Raw genomic sequence first — 22,333 nt, forward strand, 5'->3', positions numbered from 1 at the left:
AGCTTCCCCATCACTTGCATGCCCGGCCCGGTTACAAGTGGATGCAGAGAGGATTGGACTCAGAAGGGCTTTTACCAGGTCCCACCCTTTCAATATTTCATGAAAGAACAACTCATTTGACAGGTCTGAGAAACAGCTTGGAGGAGCAGCACACAAAGCAAAGCACCTCTCACCCATCTCCAGTTTCTCTTGGCATCACGAGCGGTGACAGGGACTGTGCCAGCTGAGGACTGCAGACACAGCAGCGCTAGGACTGTGCTACTTGGACCAGTGTGACTGCAGCATGCCCTTGCACATCACTGTAATGAATTGCAGCTGAGCAACTCCTCTCAAAGTATACAAGCAAAAGCCATTTTTCTGATCTACCGTCTTCACATCTTCACTACTCGTTTTCTGGATTCAGAGCGCTGTAGCTCCCAAGATGTTCAACGCCTGTGTGCCAAGGGGAGTAGGGGCCACGTATGGGTAAAGCACAACCTGCCACCACAGTGCTGCACCATTTCCCTTTATCTCCCCGGGTTTCCCCAGCCTTGAAGCAGGGCGCAGTGCAGGTTAGCCGCAGCAAAGTGTTGGTGATCTCTAGTTTTGTCTAGCATTTACCAAAACTGAATGAGGGCAGAGAACTTCCATCAATGGAAGTGTTCAGCATCAGGTTGGACGGGGCTTTGAGCAACCTGATCTAGTGAAAGATGTCACTGTCCACGGCATGGGGGTTGGACTAGATCATCTTTAAAGGTCCCTTCTGACCCAAACCATTACTGGGAGAATGAAGAACCGCCCACTGTGCTGGAAGAGCAGGTTCGGGAACATCTGAGGAACCTGAAGGTGCACAAGTCCTGGACCTGATGAGATCCATCTGTAGGTCCTGAGGCAGATGAAGTTGCCAAGCCTCTGGCCATTGTATTTGAGAAGTTGTGATGGTCTGGTGAGGTCCCTGATGACTGGAAGAGGGGTAACATAACCCCCATTTTTAAAAAGGGAAACAATGAGGACCCAAGCAACTCCAGGCCGGTCAGCCTCACCTCTGTGCCTGGCAAGGTCATGGAGCAGATTCTCCTGGAAACCATGCTAAGGCACATGGAGAGCAAGGAGGTGGTTGGTGACAGCCTACATGGCTTCACCAAGGGCAGATCGTGCCTGACCAATTTGGTGGCCTTCTATGATGGGGTAACAGCATCGGTGGACAAGGGATGAGCAACGGATATCATCTACCTGGACTTGTGCAAAGCTTTTGACACTGTCCTGCACAACATCCTTCTCTCTAAACTGGAGAGACATGGCTTTGATGGATGGATCACTCTGTGGATAAGGAGTTGGCTGGATGGCCGCAGAGAGTGGTGGTCAACAGCTCGATGTTCAAGTGGAGACCAGTGACGAGTGGCGTTCCTCAGGGGTCTGTGTTGGGCCCGGCCCTGTTCAATATCTTTGCTGGCGACATGGACAGTGGGATAGAGTGCACCCTCAGCAAGTTGGCTGATGACACCAAGCTGTGTGGTGCTGTCGACACGCTGGAAGGGAGGGATGCCATCTAGAGGGACCTGGACAGGCTGGAGAGGTGAGCCTGTGGAAACCTCATGAAGTTCAGCCAGGCCAAGTGCAAAGTCCTGCACATGGGTCGTGGCAATCCCAGGCACAAATACAGGCTGGGCGGAGAATGGATCGAGAGCAGCCCTGAGGAGAGGGACTTGGGAGTGATGGTGGGCGAGAAGCTCAACATGGGCAATGTGCCCTTGCAGCCCAGAAGGCCAACTGCATCCTGGGCTGCATCAAGAGCAGCGTGGCCAGCAGGTCGAGGGAGGTGATTCTCCCCCTCTACTCTGCCCCGGTGAAACCCCACCTGGAGTACTGTGTCCAGTTCTGGAGCCCCCAACACAAGAAGGACATGAACCAGTTGGAGAGGGTCCAGAGGAGGCCACAAAGATGATAAAAGGGCTGGAGCACCTTTCCTATGAGGCCAGGCTGAGAGAGTTGGGGCTGTTCAGCCTGGAGAAGAGAAGGCTCCGGGGAGATCTTATAGTACCTCAAAGTCCTCCAGTACCTCAAGAGGGCCTATAAGAAAGATGGGGAGAGACTCTTCAGCAGGGCCTATTGTGACAGGGCGAAGGGTAATGGTTTTCAACTAAAAGAGGGGAGATTCAGACTATATAAGGAAGACATTTTTTACACTGAGGGTGGTGGAGCACTGGCCCAGGTTGCTCAGAGAGGTGGTGGATGCCCCATCCCTGGAAACGTTCAAGGCCAGGGTGGGTGAAGCTCTGAGCAACCTGATCTGGTTGGAGATGTCCCTGCTCCTTGCAGGGGGGGTTGGACTAGATGACCTTTGAAGCTCCCTTCCAACCCTAACCATTCTATGATTCTATGATGTTTCTAACAGATTTTGAGGCCAAAGCCTCACCTCCTCCCAAACACCAATCCCTCCATCCATTTCTGGTTAATCCAAGCCTCATCACCCACCAGTCTGAAACTCTCCATATAATCTCAAACCTTCCCTTGCTCCGTGGCATACAGCCCTGCTTCCCTCCTTCCTTAATGTCTGAGTCCCACCACTTCAGGGCTCATATTTACAAACTCCTGGGATTAGTTTCTCATGCTGGTGTTAAGATAAAACTCAGGTAACATTTCTGGAGCCTGTCAGCTTGTGCCAGAGCTTGCTACTTCCTTGTCAACACAGATTTCACAGAACACCTGCAACCTCCAAGACAAACATTTCTCTCTCTGCAGGGAGATGCCTTGGAAGGAAGATTTGACGAAACCACAGATTGTCCTGTAACAGGGACTCGGACTGGACTGATGAGCACGCAGCCCATGCTGTCTCTGGCACATCCGAGCTGCACGTGCTCTGGGAACCAATTCCAGGCTATTCCAGGACAGAGGCTGTGTCCCATCACAAAACTGGGATGTGGCAATGTCCCATGATTCATACACAGGTTCAATGGCTGACCTTCCAGGTGAAGGAGCTCCTCAGCTCCAGCTCCCTGCGGGTAGGAGTGAGGTCCCTGGGGATGCTCTTCTCCTGCTTCCATGCACTGCATGCCAGCCTGGGAGTACATGGCTTCTGCAAGGCTTCTCCTGCTTCTCCAGGCCATGCTGAGGAAGCTACAAAAGATAACAGCTAGAGCACCATGTGTGTGAACCGTTTGTGACCAGCCATGGCCCAGACAGCTCTGTATTTGGTGAACCTGCCCTCATCTGGCTCAGAAAAAAGAACCAAATGGATGAGGTGGGTCATCTAACGAGCCTTAATGAGGCAAATACGCTGCAGGTTGAGTAGGAGGCAGGTGATATTAATTACTACAGCAAATTCAGGCTTTTTCTAGACCTGGGGCAGGCAAAGGAGTGTCTCTGGATTGGCAGGAACCTCCACCACTGTGTCTTCTCAGTAACTGCTCTTGTTATCACAGACATCAGGGAAATGCACAATAATAAAATCACAGAAAGATTTAGGTCAGAAGTGACCTCTGGAGGTTTCTAGTCCAACTGGCTTGTAGAGTAATTTCAAAGTCAGATCACTTTGCTCAAGACCGTGTTGAGATCTGGATGTGTCCACAGATGGGGATCCCACAGGCTCTCTGAGCACCAGCCTCTGGCTGCCTAACTCTTGTGGAGAAGAAGCTTTTTCTCATGTCCCATCAGAACTTCCCTCATTGTCCCTTGTGGCAAGTACTACTGTCCTCTCACTGTGCACCTCTGGGAAGAGTCTGGCTCTGTCTTCTCTTTAAACTCCCTTTTGAAGGGGAAGACTGTGCCTAGATGCCCCTCAGCCGCCTCCTCTCCAGGCTGGCCAAACCCAGCGCTCTCAGCTATCCTCATCTCTCTTGTGCTCCAGTGCCCAGCCCATCCTAGTGACCTTCCTGCTGGGCCTGCTCCAGTTTTGTTGATGTCTCTGTAGCACTGGGGAGCCCCAAAGCGGACACAGTACCCCAGATGTGGCCTCGTGAGTGCTGAGCAGATGGGAACAATCAGTTTCCTCAATATTTTGCCTGTGCTCTTGCTAATAGAGCGCAGTACACTGTGATGATACAAAACATGGTCCTTGTCACACATCTTCACCCTGTGAATCAGAGATGGGCTGGGACTGGATGCTTGAGTTTGAAACCAGTTTAGTGGAGTCAGCCAGACCTCAGAGTGGCTTTCTGAAGTCTAGTCAGAGGGAAAAGCTTCCGGCTGGCTAGTGTCACAAACGCTCAGGCAGCTTGTACCTGGCAGCTCTCATCCCCTGGAGCAAACAGTTCCTTCACAGTCAGCTGCAAAGCAAGTGAAGACCCATGAGGTTCTGACTCTTCACCACTTCCAAGACTGGAAGGTCATGGTTGCAGTTCTCTGCTCTGCCTCTAAGTGCACGTGGGAGACCTTGTACAAACACACATTATCCCTCCGCACTGTCATTTTCTACCTGGAAAATGAGGCTAGCCATCCAATACCGTTTTCACTCCCTGCCTGTCTTACCTAATTTTAGTGAGTACTTCCAGAGGCAGAGACCGTGCTTAGGAGCTTGGTCCCTCAGCAGTATTTAATGCATGTAATATAATAACTAAAAAGGAAGGTGATGAAAACAGATAAAGTGAACACAAAGAGCATCCAATCTGGGATAGTACTTCCTGGTGATACTCTCATCACAAGGTGTGCTCCAGAAACATCAAGCACTTTGTAACCAGTCTGAATTACGATATAGAAAGAGCTTTTCTGCCACAGGAAATGGTGAAGGGATGAACACAACAGAAGACTATGAGAGATGTACACTTTCTGACATGTGATGAACTCAGCTGGTAAAGATGGCAAAAGTCTCAAAATATCTAAGCTGACTTTCCTGAACTGTTGTTTCTGAACACATATACACAGGTTCCCTCCATTGGGCTTCTGAGTATTTCAAAGCAAAGATTAAACAAACTGCAAAAAGGACCAAAATTAAAAGGAAAAAAAAAAAAAAGTCTTTGTTCTTCCAGCCTGCTTTGTGCCAAGCCCTTTCCAGGACCGGACAGAGTACAGCTGGGCTGCTAACACCAAAGATTCACCGGCAGCATGCAGCATTTAACCTGGCCCCGTGGGATTGGTCACCTTGTTCCACGAACTTGTGACAAAAGAAACAGAGCTTTAGGGATCATCTCCAGCTTGGAAAAATGGTCTTTTTTTTTTCCATGTTGGAAATGGTCACTAAATTGGTGACAATTGTCCAAGGGCACTAATTGCCCAGTGCCAAAGACACCACCTCAAGTCGCCTGGCTGTTCCTTACTCATGGAAGGTGTTTGAATTGCTGTGCATTGTGAAAATGGATGCCAGAAAAGGGACCTGCCCTGTGATACATAAAGGAGATCAGATTTAGAGCCACTATCACTTTGAGATGTTACCGCCATGAATGTGCAAGCAAAGGCAGATTTATCCTTGGTGGTATCTCCTGATGCATGTGTGTAGCAACAATGCAAAAAATAAACAGAGCTTCATTTCCACAATGGAGGGAAATTTACTTTTCATGACTGAAACCCTTGAGCCCCACGTCACTTGGAGGCAAAATGAATCATCTGAGTCCTTAAAAGGCACTTTTCTACATCCTCGTCATCTGGGACGGCCTCAGATTCTTTGGATTCCTCTTAGTGGAGCCCTGTGGCTTCTCCAAATTGCTGGAGAAATAAACCAAGCCAAAAACACCACTGAAGTGTAAAACAAGCTTAATGAAAATCCACTGATGTACAAAGGCAGATGACCTGTCCCATGCTGCAACAAAATCTGCAGCACACGGGGAGGGAAGGCAGCCGACATCTCTCACATGATGACCTCTCTGGGGCAGAAGCGCGGGAAGGATGCAAGGGATGCTTCCACGGTCATCAGCCCAAGCCTCTGCATGGCCACACAACATTGATCACAGACAGACCCTTGTCTAGGCCGGGGCTTGGGGCTTTGGTAGTTTACCTTAATCCATCAGGAGCTGCGCAGATTTCCCTGGCTCAGGGGCAGCTCTGCAGGATAAATCTCTGGGGGTGATGACAACTCTTCTCATCTGGCTTTTCTGCAGCCCACGCAGGGTGCAAGAAGCTGCCTGAGCCCAGCTACTGGAAACATGTGGGAAGGATAGGGCTCAAGATGTACCCCATAACCTCCCTGAAGGACACACAGGTATAACCACTGAGTATTCCCAAGGCTGTAATGACAGCTAAAACAGCAGTGTCCTCACAAACCAGGCTGGCTCACTGCCACAAGGTGGGCATGTCAAGGCAAGAAGGTCTTGAATCCCACTGCACAGCCTACTCAGGTGACTTTATGGACAGACTGAGATCTTATGCCCATGACTGACTGTCTCCCAAGAAAACTCGAACACCTATTGGGGAAAAAATGTAAAGTCACAACAGGGCTTGGCAAGAGAAGCACCAAAGCCACAAGACTGTTCAGCCTGTTGCGTATTTAACCTTCTCAAAAGCAGTTCAGGAGCTTCAACAGCACAGAGGATAATGCTTCATGTGTACCCCAAGGTTGGTCTTGCCAGTGTCAAGGTATGTCTGATAGGGTTGGAAAGCACCCTCAAGGGTCATCTAGTCCAACCCCCCCTGCAAGGAGGAGGGACATCTCCAACCAGATCAGGTTGCTCAGAGTCCAGTCCAACCTGGCCTTGAAAGTTTCCAGGGATGGGGCTTCCACCACCTCTCTGAGCAACCTGGGCCAGTGCTCCACCACCCTCAGTAATGTCTTCCTAATATCTAATTTAAATCTATCTCCCTCTATTTTGAAACCATTACCCCTAGTCCTGTCATAACAGGCCCAGCTGAAGAGTCTCTCCCCATCTTTCTTATAGGCCCCCTTGAGGAACTGGAGGACCTTGAGGTACTATAAGATCTCCCCGAAGCCTTCTCTTCTCCAGGCTGAACAGCCCCAGCTCTCTCAGCCTGGCCTCATAGGAAAGGTGCTCCAGCCCTCTGATCATCTTTGTGGCCTTCTCTGGACCCTCTCCAACTGGTCCATGTCCTTCTGATGTTAGGGGGTCCAGAACTAGACACAGTACTCCAGGTGGGGTCTCACCAGGGCAGAGTAGAGGGGGAGAATCCCCTCCCTCGACCTGCTGGCCACGTTGCTCTTGATGCAGCCCAGGATGCGGTTGGCCTTCTGGGCTGCAAGGGCGCATTGCCTGCTCATGTGGAGCTTCTCGTCCGCCATCACTCCCAAGTCCTTCTCCTCAGGGCTGCTCTCCATCCTTTCTCTGCCCAGCCTGTATTTGTGCCTGGGATTGCCACAACCCACGTGCAGGACCTTGCAAGAGCCTTGCAAAGACCTTGCAAAAACGCATTGATTTTGCAGAAAATTGGGAAAAGCTACTGTAACAACCAGATCTGAACATCTGCATGAGACTGGCAAAGGAACCCAGGCAGTGAGTTAAATATAGCTGAAACATATGTAGTTGACCCTGTGCATATGCTGTAGACAGACATCCAGTTTTCTTTGAGGACTGCAAATTATGACGAGTCCACCATGACTCTTGGCAGGTTTTCCTTATGGTTACTTGCTCTGTTCTAAAATGCACATATTATTTTCAGGTTGAAATTTATGGATGTCAGCTTCCCACTGCTGGAACCTTTCTGGTTTTGCTATCTAAATTAAGGAGGAGCCTAGAAACAGTTTTATCCTCGTGACAGAACTGGAAGATCATGAAAATATTTTCTTTTCGTCTTCTTTTCTATTACCTAAGAAGACTATGTTTCTTGAGCACTTCACAGATTTATCAGCCCACATATCAAGCTGACTACTCTCTTCTGAACATTTTTCCAATTTTTGTTAACCTCCTTTTCAAATACAAAATCTCACAACTGATCTCAGTAGCCAGTAACCATCTCTCTTAACCACAGAGACAGCATCCACCTCCTTGCTCAGGTTTGATCTTCCTCTGAGTGTGTCCAATACGACACCTCTCTGACTCAGCCCAGTCCTGAGACAGGATGTGCAGAGTTGCTGCTCCCTCCCTGATGTTCACCTTCAGTCTCCCTTCACTGTTTTTTTTTTAAAACGATGCCCCCCAGCTCAGGGAAGGGAGAAGACAACTGCTCCTTCCTTCGCTCCTCGCTGATGCAGGGTCAGACCAAACGCCTCAGGACCCAGGCTGCTTCTAGATTTCCTATGACATCCCCCCCCTATCCCAGCTCCACCTTCTTAGTACGCAGAGAGCAAGAATAAAGACATGAGAGTGTATCAGGACTCACTTAACAGAACAAGCAGGCATCTTCCTCACAGACATTGAGCAACATCACCTGTCACCCTGTGACACAGTCTGGTCCCTCACACCTTCATCCCACCCCAAGGGACGCATCAAGGCTACAAGCATCTTATTTCTAATAGGCTTTGATAGCAGAGACCAATTTTCTCTGTCGGGTCCTAACTCTTGGGCCACCACAACTGCCAGGGGCTTCTGCCACTGTTTTTTACTGGTCTGACTCCCAGTGATGTGATGCTGTGAAACAAGCCCAGGTCCAGCTATGGACCAGATGTCCAGAGTACTTCAGGGCCACTTCAGAGCCTCTAGAGTCTTGGTGCTGCTGTGAAGCCATGGAAGGCCACACTGCATGGGCTGGGAAGCTGGTCTGCTGCTGTAAAGGGAAAACAAATTGGATGAGACATTGCCACCAGCCAGAGCAACACTCCAGGGAGCAGCCCAGGGTCTCGGGCTCCCCAGGCAGCATCTTCTGCAGGGCTCCCTGGCCGTTTGACAGGCTGTTTGGTAGGACTGTGTAGCTCCAGCCTCTGGACTGCTTGCCAGGGGACACCAGGATCTTTCTGCAGCTTCTCTTTCATAATCTGTGTGCCCATGTGAAATGCTACCAGTTGTAATCTGCCTCCCATTTTGCAGCTAGCCCCCCGCCTCCTTCACCTGCCAGTCCTGCATGGCTCAGCCTTTCACTCCTTGCCTGCCAACAGGTCAGCGCTATTGAGATCCCGGTATAATCAAAGCATCTCCGTTCCTCTGCTGGCTTAGCTGGAAGAGTCAGGTCACAGGGAGCAAACCCCCTATCTCTGATCACTTTAATACCACTAACCCATGTCATGTCAGACAGAGTCAACATTTGCTCTGGAAAACACTCACGACAGAGAGAGAGCAAAGCCAACCCAACCCCTGGCCTCTCCCCAGCAACACTTTGAAATTACCCAGGGGAAAAAAAGAAGTGAACAGCTGGGAGTTTTCCAGCATCTCCTCAGAGCCCTCCTGACAGATCTTGGTCCCTGGAGTGTCAGATTACCGGACGGTGACGGGGGGACTGTTTTTATTACAAGAGGGTCAGCAGGGAATTCTGGCATTTTCAATTACCCACATGCAGAAGCGGCTGTGATCCAGGGTCAGGATTAACTGTGTGACCCCCAGCTGAAGACAGAGTGGCAGGGAAATGCACCATGATGCTGCAAGGCACCACCTAGTCCAGAGGCCACGGGACAGGGCAGAAATCAGGGAGATGTGGGGGATAAAATTGCTGACAGAGCATCCAGCACAGCATGCCTGCAACTGCCCTGCAAATGTGGCAAAGAGAGAGACTTGGAAAACCTTGGGGCACGTGGGCAAGCTTCTCTCCCACTGCCTTTACCCAGGGACTTGTCCTCACTGAGTGACCCAGGTAGCTCCAACACGTGGGAACTATGTGGGGAACGGGATCCCCCGAGGGACCAGAGCAGAACATTCCTCAGTACAGAGCTCCCAGTAGGTCCCAGAGCTCCTTCTGCACTTCAAGCCCTGCACAACACCAGCAGCTTGCTCCAGCGAGACTAAAGGGTGGTGCTGTTCACTGACGAGGACGGTGCTGTGATCAGTCATGGAGCAAGGGCTTCCCTGACCTTGAAGCCGCAGGGCCTGGAGATACCTAGGCTGGGATCCAGGCTCAGCAGTGTGTGAAATGGCAGAAGCACTCAGTGCCTCCATGCAAGGCTGTAGGCAGGTGAAATAGGACAAGGGGTAATGGTTTTAAACTGGAAGAGGGTAGATTTAGATTAGCTATAAGGAAGAAATTCTTCACTGTGAGGGTGCTGAGGCACAACTCGTTCAGAGAAGTTGTGGATGCTCCCTCCCTGGAAGCGTTCAAGGCCAAGTTGGATGCGGCTTTGAGTGACCTGGTTTGGTGGCACGTGTTCCTGTCCATGGCAGGCAGGCTGGGACTAGATGATCTGTAAGGTCTCTTCCAACACAAACCATTCTATGATTCTATGAAATATGCACATGGGGCTTAGATGACCTCTCTTTCTTAAGCATGGGCAAGGTGGAAAGCCAGGACAATTCGTTCTGCTCTCTCCCACCAGACCTGAATGACTTGCCACCAGTATCTCACCCAAGGGATGCCTAGTCCATATCAGCCCTCCCTCCTTGCCCCAAGGAATCCCAGTCCCACATGGTCTCCAGCAGGTGACTGTCACTGTGCAACAGTCCAACTGTCCCCAGTCCAGTCCCATCACTGACCTGAAGGCCCCACTTCTTTGTGCTCTTACTCAGCTCAGAGTCCAAATGCATCTAGGTATCTAAATGAAAATTGACTTATTTGGTTAAAATCTCCACTTTTCATTTCTCCAGGTAAAACTCTCTCTTGCCATTTAAGCATTGCAGGCTTTCTCGCCCCACCCCATGGGCCCTCCTGAAGAATGCATTTGAATTTGGAATGCCTTCCTCCAATGTGGGTACTGAAAGCACCACAGTGAGGAATACCCAGACCAAGAAGGGAGGAAGGGAAGCTTTTCCTGACTTGCCTTCAGTGGTGACTCTGGTGACCCAGCTCTGCATGGCAGGTTGGACTGGAGACCTCCAGAAGCCCCTCCACCAGCACTTCTTCGTGTGTGACTCACTCCTGCTAAAAGGGTTCACTATTATTTAGACTGTTAAAACGTTCCTCTACCCAGCCTCTTTCTCAGTGTCCTCCCCTGTGACGGCATCTTCAGGAGCCACATACTTTTGAAATAAATTACCTCCAGCAAAAGCTGAGGAAAGCAATACAACGTCACAGGGATGCCATAACTAGAGCTCTTTAATAAACAACATTTGCCCTCAAAGCACCAAAAGCCACAGGTCTGGGATGTCCACCGCACTCACTAGAGCTCTAGAAGACTGCTGTTTCACAGCCTGTGAGGTTTTTGTTTCTGAGGTTCTTAGCAAGGTGCCCCGTCAGGCTGGTACCTATGTTGCTTGTGTGTGTCGAGTGTCTGGAAAATATCCCAGTGGGCCCAGCCTCCAACCTCTTGAGTTTGTAACTACAAATGCTGGAAAATCTTAAAAACACGGCAATGTAGGCCAAAGCTGGTCCTGGCTCCGGCCCCATTTGAATCAACAACGGCTTTGGTGTCGATTACAGCCTTTAAAGCAGTTCCTAATGCCACAAGCCCAGTGACTTGGCTCAGGCAGATGAAGGCTTTTGGCTGGCTTTATGCTCTTTGTTTAATTGAGTTTGCAGCCTTCATTTGCATTCTGCCATCCTGCCCGTGGAGGAGGGCAGGACTTTGTTCTCAGCACTGAGAGGAGGCGTTCCAGAGGATCCTGGCATCCCGTCCTGCAGCCTGCTAGAGTGGGTTTGGGATTGCTCGGTGCCAAGGTCGTCCCCACCTCCTGGCCCCCTCTCCGTGTGGAAACCTCATCTGCTCCAAATCACGGTGATGTCATCAGCAAAAGGCTGGCAGAAAGCGGGAACGCTGGCAGGAGCCAACCCTCCATTCCCCCAACTTGCCCCCCAGATTTTCAATAAAATGGTACTTTCCCAGAAAGTGCTAACTAATTGCAACCAAAACTGTTCTTAGGAACATACTGATTTTGAAATTTCAAATGCAGAAAACAGACCAGAGAAATATTTATTGAAAGAATGATGCCTGCTGCAGGGCATCCCCTTGGACAGACTGAGTCTTGCCGATTTGAGAATGAACTTGTTCCCTTGCTCTCTTTCATGGTAGACTCCATCAGACTGGCCTCCCTCTGTGTGGGGGGAAATTTTGGAAATATCTTTCTTGGAAGGTGCATTTCCTGCCCAGCCCTACCAATGCAGCAGCCTCCTGCACACCGGCCAGTGACAGGGATGAACATGGACTGGGCTGCGGTGCGGAAGGCAGGATGACGATCTTCCTGCCTGAACCAAGTCAAATCTAGAGAGACTCATCATTTTACACACAGATAGAGGGGACTGCTAAATCACAGAGACTCCCCGATGGACCAAGGGACAACTGGCCAGCCACCTGCATTAACTCGATTTGCTACAACCATCTATTCCGGCCCACATAAATGCAGCACTGAGCAGCATCACCCCCGCAGTGTGTACTCAGCTGTCGAAGCACTGTGACCCTGAAACTGGCCCCCTGCGTGCCTGCAGCCTTGCCTACCTGCCTCCAGCATCCCCATCTGCCCATGTGCTGGCACTCAGCGCCTTGTGCGCAAGCAAGGCAATTAGCACCGCGGGCTGTGTTTGCCAAGTGCAGCAGGAAAGATAAATCACCCCTCTTGAATTCATGAGCAAAGGGTGAGCTCCGGAGTCACTCTGTCAGCTCCCAGCACTCAAACACAGCAGGGATGGTGGCACATTGTGGGGAGAGGGGGAGTTACTGGTTCACCAGAAGGGACTTTCCACCCCATCCATCATGGATGGGCTTTTGTTTTCCGCCCAAAGGCAGCTCCAGATGCTTTGGAACAGGTTTCTGAAGCCCCAGGCAGGTGTGGGAAAAATGATTCTTAGACTCACAGAGTAATTTATGCAACAGGGAAGCCTGGGAGTCAGTAGGTGGAGGACCCCACAGAGCTGGTAGCGGGTGGAGAAGAGCATCTGCTAGCAAAGCTCCAGCAGTGCAGCCCATACCCTGCTCTGCCAACATCCCCCAACTGCCCACCGCGGGAGCAGGAAGAGGAGTCCTGAAGAGCCAGCAGCTGGCAAAGCTCCTACCATCTGGGAGCCCTGGCTGCAGACGGTCTCCAGTGGGCAGAGGAGAAGGGACTTGGGCATGGCAGGGTCCCTCCTGGGCACTCGCCACCGGCTGCTGCACACGGGGGGATGTGGCGAAGGTAACAGGCTGGGCCACCAAGCGAGAGGAGGAGGGCAGCAAATGTCAAGCTGCATCAGGTTTTGGTGGCAACGGCCTTGTGTACAAGGCAGGCAGGGTAAAGGTGGGAGCTGGGGATGAAGGAAAGAGAAAAGGGAGAGAACAAGGGCTGCAGAGCCAGTACGGTTACGTGGGTCCATGTGGAGGGTAAGGTCTAGTTGTGAATGCCAGATAAGAGAACTAGCCATAGGGATGTCAAGGTTTCAGGAGGTTTTTGAGCTTGGGAGCGGGCCAAGCTGTCACAGAAACACATCCAGTGAAGTCCCCAAAAGAAGAAATCTGGGATTTAAGGGGCCTCAGGAGCAGTGCTACAGTACCTCAGCAGACGTACTCCTGCTTGCACTCTCACACAGGCAAATACGCTTCTGCCCCAGATCCTCCATGTGGGAGATGGTGCAGTAGCTCAGAAAACTTCTGGTCTTCCACCTAAACCTATCACCACACATGCTGTACCATCTGCTCTTGTCCTTCTGTTTTAGTTACTCTTCTCCCTTTCTGGTGTCCTTCAGCCCAGCACGTAATGAGACTTTGCTACAGCTGGTGAACATACTTTGCCTGATATGGCCCAGTCTTTGCAAGGTTTTATACTGGCGAGTTGTCTCCTTCCTGTGGTCTCCTGCCAGGGCCTCCTCAGCCGCCTCCAACTGACAGTTGCTGGCATTTTTATTGTTGGGCGGCAAATGCCTGACCTCACTCTTTCCCTTGTTGAATTTGACCCTGATTCTCTTATTTCACCTCTCAGCATCTTCCTGGAGGTATCACAGTCCTAACGATGTTTGTGTCCGTCTCCTGCACAAGAAATACCCTACCAGATTTTGAAACAAGAAGTATGAAACCACTTCTCGTGGACCTCAGTTAGCTACCGCAGTTCAGCCTGCTGCTTCCCCATTTGCAGGGTAGCAATATCCCATTTAGGCAGTTCCTGGACAGACTTCCACCTTTACTAGACCAAACGTTTTGCTGGTGTCCAGACAGGCAGAGTCTACTGCATTTCCTCAGAAAATCAGTGATCTCATTGGGGGGGAAAAAAAAAAAAGCAAGAACAAGCTATATAGACTGGTGTACAAGGACTTGATGAGCCCTCTGTCTCTTGCTGTGTCAAGTCAAGACTGGGTGCCTTTCGGAAAGATGCTTTAGCCAAAGACGGGACTGAATGTAAGGACAACTGATATGCAGGCTGATCTAAAACATCTCTTGGCTTGAACCTCTGAATCTAAGTATAACAAAGAGCAATGACCATAAATCACAGCTTGGGAGGTTGAGGTTGGACGTTAGGAAAAGTTCCCTTACCAGGGGACTGGTGCAGCTCTGGGATAAGTCACCTGAAACGTGGGGCTATCTCTGCCCTTGGAGATTACCAGTAATTGTCTATCCAAAGCCACGGCTGCCCTGATGCAGTGTTGGCAGCAGTCCTGCCGCAGGCAGGAGGTTGGGTGAGAGATCTGAGATGCTGGGATGCTGCTATCTCCTGCCTTTTATTTTTGTACTGGAGGACAACAAGAAATAGGCTAATTAATAGTCTTTAAGGGCTGGAAAGTTCATTACAGCTCTTCGAGGTGATTTCTGCATACACTTTCCCAGGGTGCTGTTTCACAGACTGGGAACTCTCTTCCCAAGCCACTACTGACTGCAGCCAGCTCAGGGCAAGGCTGGGAGCACCACGAGAGAGAACAGGAGATGCCATGTCTCCTTGCTTGTGTCCAGAGGAGTGCAGGCAGCTGTTTATTCCTCTGAAGGAAGAAGCCAGGCAGATCTTCTGATGCAAAATGAAAGTGAGAAGATAAAAGCAAGAGTCCAGCGTGCCCCAGGCTATCCAGTTCTCCTCTCTCTGTCTAGCCTGTAGAATAACTAATGTGACAAGCAAACAGCAGCCTGGATGGCTGAGAAGTGCTAGTCCCTACCAACCCTATATCTTCACCTTCTCTGCTGCCGCAGCTCCTCTCGTCTCTCTCCTCACCCTGATCTCTCCATGCTCTCTGTTACATTTGGCAGTAAAGCTCATGGTCCTACAAGGGATTTATTTTTTTTTGGTTGATGGTGAAGGAAAAATCCTCCCTTTTGTGATTTGTCTTTTGTGATTCCCAGGGTGCCAAGGGTGTCTTGCCTGTGCTTTGTCACTCACAGCTGAACTCCTCAGTCTTTGTGTAAGGACCAGACTGGACTCAGTCCAGTCACAGGACATTCACAGCAGAGCAGAACCATGACCCATGTGCTTGCTTTGGACCATTGAAACATTCAGCTGTCCTTGAGCTCACAGGCATCTCTGGGTCTTGTCAGGACAACACTGTCCAAAAGACACTATCTGGCTGGGATGCAACCGCCCAGGCTGGGACAGCCACCACAAAACAGAAATTCAAACCCTAATGGTGTCTGGCATGAACCTGGTGCAGAGGTATGAGCTGCATATCCCGAGCCAAAGGACTCATGTCATGACATACTGCTATAAAATGGCACCCAGAATAATAATAATGCAATTTTTTTTTTACAATGAGGGTGGTGGAGCACTGGCCCAGGTTGCCCAGAGAGGTAGTGGATGCCCCATCCCTGGAAACATTCCAGGCCAGGTTGGCCGGGGCTCTGAGCAGCCTGATCTGGTTGGAGATGTCCCTGCTCCTTGCAGGGGGGTTGGACTAGATGGGCTTTGAAGGTCCCTTCCCACCCAAACCATTCTATGATTCTATAAATAATCATAACAAGTTATCTGGATCCATACAGAGGGAGAAACTGTGCCAGAAAACTCCTCCACTGTGGATACCACTCCTGACGGGTTTATCAGGGAAGTGTATCGGCTTCCTCTGTCACACACTAGCTGGTATTCACACTGTATTAGCTGTTTACAGCTCTTTTTGGCTCTCTCTGCAGCCAAGAGCCTCTGACATCAGACTTAATCCTCCCTTCTTCTCCCATGTGACAGAAGAGTGGCTCACAAAAGGGACACATTCTCAAAAATCTGGATGCTCTCTTCCCCCCATCTCTGAGAGGTCTTAAATTTGTCTCTGGATAGAGCCCAGGGGTTTTTCCTCCCTTCTCAGACCGCAGAAACCACAGTCTGTTATCAAGAGTTGCCCTTCTCATGCGCTATTTAAGTCACCCCTGCCCAAGGAGCCCTTTCGCTCGGCGATGTTCCCAGGGCACTCAGCCTGCTTGCGATGCAGATGGAGCCTGCAAATCCTTGCAGCACCAAGACTCTCCACCCTCCCCAAAGAACGGTCACAAATTAGCAAGCAGGGGCTGTGCATTGTCATGAGCCTGGCATGGCTCTCAATTAGTCAAGTGTCATTATCCCAAGCGCTGGGCCACGCTCAGCTCCTTAACCTCTGGCTTCCCTCATGCACCTTCCTTCTTGGGATGCTGGCACGTCTCTCAGCCACCCTCTTGGCACAGATCTTTTGTTCTGGCATGGTTGAGAAAAGGCTTTTGGTAGCACCCGGGCTCTGCACGATGGGTTTGTTTTCTTTGGCCACATCTTGTACCTTAAGACAAGACTGGCTGTGTCAGTCCTGGAAAGTCCTGGATTTCCCTCCCTGGAGAGCTGCTGAGCTCCAGGTCCAGGAAATCACCAGCACAGGCTGGTGCTGGCTGCTTTCTTTCAACCAACCTTCTCCTAAGAAGAGAGGTGTCCTGTCCCTCAGGGCTCCTCTCTGAACCATGGGGTCTGGACTGCTGATGGCTTTGTTGGTGGGACTGTAAAGATGACAACATCACAGTGAAGTGCAAAGGGTAAACTGAGTAGTCTAAGCTCAGCATCAACCTGGGCAGTCTAAGGCCAATGTCAATTTGGCCAATGCTGAACAGGAGGCCATGGGTCCAGGAAGAACTGCAGAGGATCCAGCCAAGGGTGACCAAGGCAGCCTGAGGCACAGGGCTTGTGAGACATGGAGAGTGCTGGGCTGGCTAGGCCAGCTAATTGAAGACATTAAGAGTGAATTTAATTGCAGCTACAATTGCTTGGAGCTCTGTTAAAAGAGGGTGGAAACTCACTCTTCCTATCGGGGGCAGGTGATGCCACAAGAGGCACAAGCCACAAATCAGACTGGAAATTATGAAAAGCAGGAGGGTGACATGGTTCTGGGATGGGTTAGCAGAGAGGTGTTTTCCAAGACTCAACTAGAAAAAGCCACAGCAGATCCATTCATAGAATCATAGAATCATAGAATGGTTAGGGTTGGAAGGGACCTTCAAAGGTCATCCAGTCCAACCCCCCTGCAAGGAGCAGGGACATCCCCAACCAGATCAGGTTGCTCAGAGCCTCATCCAGCTTGGCCTTGAACATTTCCAGGGATGGGGCATCCACCACCTCTCTGGGCAGCCTGGGACAGTGTTCTACAACTAGCATTGTAAAAAATTTTTTCCTAATTTCCAATCTAAATCTACCTCCCTCTATTTTAAAACCATTACCCCTCGTCCTATCACAACAGGCCCTACTGAACAGCCTCTCCCCATCTTTCTTGTAGGCCACCTTGAGGTACTGGAAGACCGCTATCAGGTCTCCCCGGAGCCTCCTCTTCTCCAGGCTGAACAGCCCCAACTCTCTCAGCCTGGCCTCATAAGAGAGGTGCTCCAGCCCTTTTATCATCTTTGTGGCCCTCCTCTGGACCCTCTCCAACTGGTCCATGTCCTTCTTGTGTTGGGGGCTCCAGAACTGGACACAGTACTCCAGGTGGGATACAGTACTCCAGGTGGGAGTATCATTCTTGGTGATAGTCCTGCTGCAAATAGGCACAGCAACATGACTTTGTGGAAGAAGCTCTTGTCAAATTGTCTTGATTTTTATCCTGATCTCAGGAGTTCAACAGAGTGCACAGGTTTAAAGTTTGTGAGACACTAGGATCAGCATCAGCGTCATGTGCAACACAATAAATTAGTTTTAAACAAGGCTGACACTCCATGGAGACTCACACTGTGTCCAGCACAGCAGAGGCAGTACCTCTCCTTAAAATCATTAGCAATCTGGGAGACAAGCACAGCTGGTGAAACATTCATAAAGTCTCCAAAATGGCAGCATTAGGAATGACAGCTTCTATGTGGAACAGTGATCATGGCTTGATGGCTGAGCCTATGAAAAGGATTATAAAGTTGTGCTCAGGTCTTGGAAACCAAAAAGCAGGTCTTGCTTGCAGAATGGGAGATGCTGCATCGAGGGAAGCAGCATCTGAAGGCACCAAGACAGAAGCCACCAGTGAGGTAAGTGCTGCCCGCGTGGCTGAGGTAGCACTTCACACTTGGACGTATGAAGGGAACAGCAAGACCAGCAAGGAAAGCAGTTTATCTGCAGCAGAGCTGCTACCGGGTACAATATCTAGTTCACAAAATTACGATGAAGAATACAGAAGTTTCCACAAAGAGCTGTGGGAAGATCCACATTCTGGAAAGCCACCTGACAGCAAGAAAGGATGCTTTAGTTTGGTCTAATGATCTCTTGTTTTCCCTTGAGAGAAGCAACCTGCTGCCCATGTCTATATGAGGAGAAATGTCCTACTACCACAATACAAGAGCAAAATAAGTTATGCTGATGTAAAGGCCCATGTTAGTGAAATCCAGACCTCGTTGGAGATGGGTACAACAGTGATGACCACAGATATCTTTCTCTGGGAGAACAAGGTGAGTGGTGTGTCAACTTCTTTGATATCAAGTTTCCCTTTTGGGATGACGGTCAGCATACTGTCACACTCCCCAGTGCCACTCCTCCAGCCACACGCAGTACCTGCCCTCTGGCTGCTCTACAGGGATCATTTTCTTACTCTCTCACAGTAGCTTTTTCCTGGGATGCTGAAGAATTTACCATACCTGAAGGTTAAAATGCTGCTGGTAATGTGGCATCTCTCCTCAGTCCCGAAAGCACCAAACAGAGGTGCTCCCCCAACAGTGGTCCATTTATCCCTGGGTGAACCAGGACAATTTTGCCTTGCTTTCTTCAATGCAAGGTCCTTGAAGGCCAGGGTAGTGGGTGCTTTGCAGGCAGGCCAGCACCCACCTGTGGCTGGAGCACAACCCCATGATGTCGCTGGTCCTCTGCTCTGCCTGAGATTGAGTCCCAGCTGGCTGCTCAATGCAGAGCAAAGGCAGAGGGAGGCTGTAATCGATGCTTCCCCAGGCTCATCCCTCCCATCCCTCTGCAGGCTCTCCTCTCCCCACAACACTTTCCATTCTCCTGTCCCAGCTCTGCCTTTGTGTCTGCAGCTTCTGTTACCAACTGCTACTGATCTACATCAAGGCTGCCAGGCAGTGCGGAGTGTAAGCAGAAGAATTCAGAGCCTCTAATTACAGAGGAATTAGCAAGCAGACAGTTACTGTTTAGTGCTAATGAATAGATACATTAAGAGAGACATCACACAGGCTGAGAAGTGTGAGCCCTGATAATAAAGGAGTGTCAAACAAGGAAAACACAAGGAGGAGGATTCAGGGGACGGAAAAGGATTTGCCTGCAACTCAGCTCTCTGGTTTTGCTAAGGTGGAAGTGGCCACAGGCAGTATATGAAGGTAACAAGCACACCATATAACTGCAAAGTGCACAATCTGAGCATTAAATAACTCATCTATAGTGTGGGACAATGCTGAGGGTGTGCAGAGCCCCCTCCCAGCCCCAGGCAGCATCACACCCACCCTGTCTCCATCAGCCATCTCTGAAAAGGAAGCTGCAACAGCTCACCATCCCAGACCAGTTCCTCTCGCGTCATCATGCGTGTTCCTGCTGGCAGTCAAACCACGGTTCAATGTTGTGCTAAATCTGCCTTCAGGGCTTCTGACACCATATTGAAAACACCCTGACCCTGCAACTCTTGAGCTAACTTAAGATCAGAGGTGACTCTGCTGGTTCATATGTGACCAAGACATTTTTGCAAGTTACCTCTGTCTCAGCACTCTGCATGCCCAACCACAAGTGCTGCCCATCTGCACCACTGCTGCTTTACCCCAGATCAAACATCTCCTGTCCTGTGGTCTCCAGGAAATTCTGTGGAAATTCACCCATGACCGCCAAATTCAGTCTTGAAGGTCATGTAGTGGCCAGGGCAGCCTGGTTCCTGTTTACACTGCCCACACGCTTGCTGCAGCGCTGAGGGACCACAGAAACTCGCTTGCTCCCATGCGTGCTTGTACCTTACTGGCATGCTTCCACTGTGCAATTGGATTAAGCAAAGCCCCAGCTCCAGTCTATGCCCCGGCTCCAGATGGCTTCCAGGTGGGCTGGGGAGAGTGGCCCCTGACCAGCAGCGCTGCGGGGCATCAGGCAGAGCTTCTGCCTGGGGGCTGCTGGTGACTCTCCCAGGAGCAGCACCCTGACACATCCCTTCCGCCAGCAAATCCACCCTGCACTGCAGGAGCGTAGCAAACCCCTAGGCCAGCACAGGGCTGGAGACCCCAAATGAAACCTTTCCACCTCTGCTCCTTGGTCTTCACCAAGGTGACTTGGCAGTGGCGCAGGGCCTGGTGTGGATTTCCAGACAGTCATACTGTATATCCATCTCCCAAGCCCCTCTTCTGTGCAGCTTTCCTTTGCTTTCACAGCCTGTCCTGGCTCTCTTTGCAGTCAGAGCAGAGATTGCAGCTTGTGTCACAACACTGGGGCTAACCTTACCTTCCTCAGGAACCAGGAGCAGTAGCAGGGGCTGCAGCAAGGCTGCCAGCAGTGGTGAGCGCTGCTGCTCTGTCTGCAACACACCAATGGTGAGCGCAACTGATGCTCCGAGGCAACAACCTCAGGAACAGTCACGCGCCCAGCGCTGGAGAGGGATGCTGAGACACCAGGGGACAGTGACATGTGCTGTTCTGCTGCGGTGACAGGGAGGGCAGCTCTGCCTTGGGGCACACTTCAGCTTTTCACCGAAATAAGGGATATTTTTCACACTGGAGGCTTGGGATTCATCCAGGAATTGCCAGGCCCATGCACTTTGGCTATCATCAGCGTTACAGGACAAGAGACATCATGCCACATCTCACCCTGCCTCTTCTCCCCTTCAAGCCCTGCTCACCCCACAGAGGTTCACCAAGCACCTCTTGACCAGGAGATCTCTGCCCACCACCACCTCCCGTTCCTGGAGAGGTCTGCTGGGAGACACGGGTCCACGTCTTACCAGCCTGGTTGGTGGTGATGTTCACTGATGCAAACTGTGGGGAGAAGGGGCTCTGGTCGGTGACACCATTCACTGCCTGGATCTCAAAGGTGTACTGTGTGTGGGCCAGCAGATCGCTGATGTAGACGCGGGGCTCCGTCAGGCCCAGTTGGCGGGGTGCAAACTGCACGTTGTCCCCGCAGCGCGTGCATGCCCCGCGGCCAGAGCCACAGCTCTTGCAGATGATGTTGTACACCAGGTCCTCCCGGCCTCCCGAGTCCCGCGGCTGGGTCCACTCCAGCATCAGAGAGGTCTCATTCACACTGGAGATGACAGCCTGAGGGGCAGACGGGATGGCTGTAAAGGGAATAGACAGAAAGGTGTAAGAGCCAGAGCCCTGCTCATCGCTACAGGACCAGCCGCACCCCACCCTTTTCCCCATCCCCAGACAGAACCGCAGCAGGCACACCCTGAGCCAGGTGCCTCTCTTGGTGTCAGGGATGTGCGGAGCGAACTGGACAGCCAAAGGCAGGAGCGGGAAGAAAACCTGTCCTCTTAATCCACGCTCATTTGATTACATGGTATCTTGGGCAAAACTCACCAGTTATTTTTTATAGCATTTCTGATTCCTGGCCTTTGCACTAATCTCCCACATGCCAGGACACCGGTCTCCTCATCCAGGTACAGCCCCAGAGTAAATTCATCTCACTGCCTGGAATAGCACAGAGCAACCCAAATTTCTGCCCTTTTTGCACGTGCAATGTTTGCAAGCGCAGACTGACTCAGGGTAAGAAAGACCCACACCTGTAAGGACGAGGTGCTCTGGGCCCTCTGGCTTCCTCCAAAATCCCACTGAGACAGATGCCTTTGTTAAGCATCCCTCAGTGCTTTGACTGATGTGTGTCTCCTTTCCCAGCCACATGCAGTCCCTCCCCAGTTGCCCAGAGCCCACATACTGGTGCAAGGCATGTCAATAGGATCAGCATCTGCCCGGTAATATCCGTTTCGGCACACGCAGTTCGTGGCCCCTTCTGAAGTCGTCCGGCTGTTAATCGGGCAGTGGATGCATCCTTCATCCCCTTGGCTGGCTTTGAACGTCCCTGATGGGCAGCCTGGAAGACAACAAAGAGCAGCAGTAAGTGGTGAGGATGGGGGCTGGCGGGGACACCCGGAGCCTGGCAGCGCTGCCAGAAAACACCCTTCGGGCTTTGCAGAGTCCAAAGCCAAAACCTGACAACTTGAAGTAAACAAAAGGGAGAAGGAG

General features: G+C 50.9%; 1 protein-coding gene across 2 annotated transcripts in view; it reads right to left on the reverse strand.

Moving 5' to 3' along the window:
- EPHB2 (EPH receptor B2) overlaps positions 1 to 22,333 on the reverse strand; it is a 128,373-nt gene that overhangs the window by 24,892 nt on the left and 81,148 nt on the right. For both annotated transcript variants that reach the window (XM_086764322.1, XM_086764321.1), the window contains exons 4-5: positions 22,026 to 22,181; positions 21,091 to 21,426 (exon numbers count right to left, since the gene is read on the reverse strand). In XM_086764322.1, the coding sequence (XP_086620448.1) occupies positions 21,091 to 21,426; positions 22,026 to 22,181 (492 nt within the window). The remainder of the gene's footprint in view (positions 1 to 21,090; positions 21,427 to 22,025; positions 22,182 to 22,333) is intronic.

This window comes from Chlamydotis macqueenii, chromosome 21 (genome assembly GCF_036417535.1).
Source record: "Chlamydotis macqueenii isolate bChlMac1 chromosome 21, bChlMac1.mat, whole genome shotgun sequence".
NCBI lineage: Eukaryota > Metazoa > Chordata > Aves > Otidiformes > Otididae > Chlamydotis > Chlamydotis macqueenii.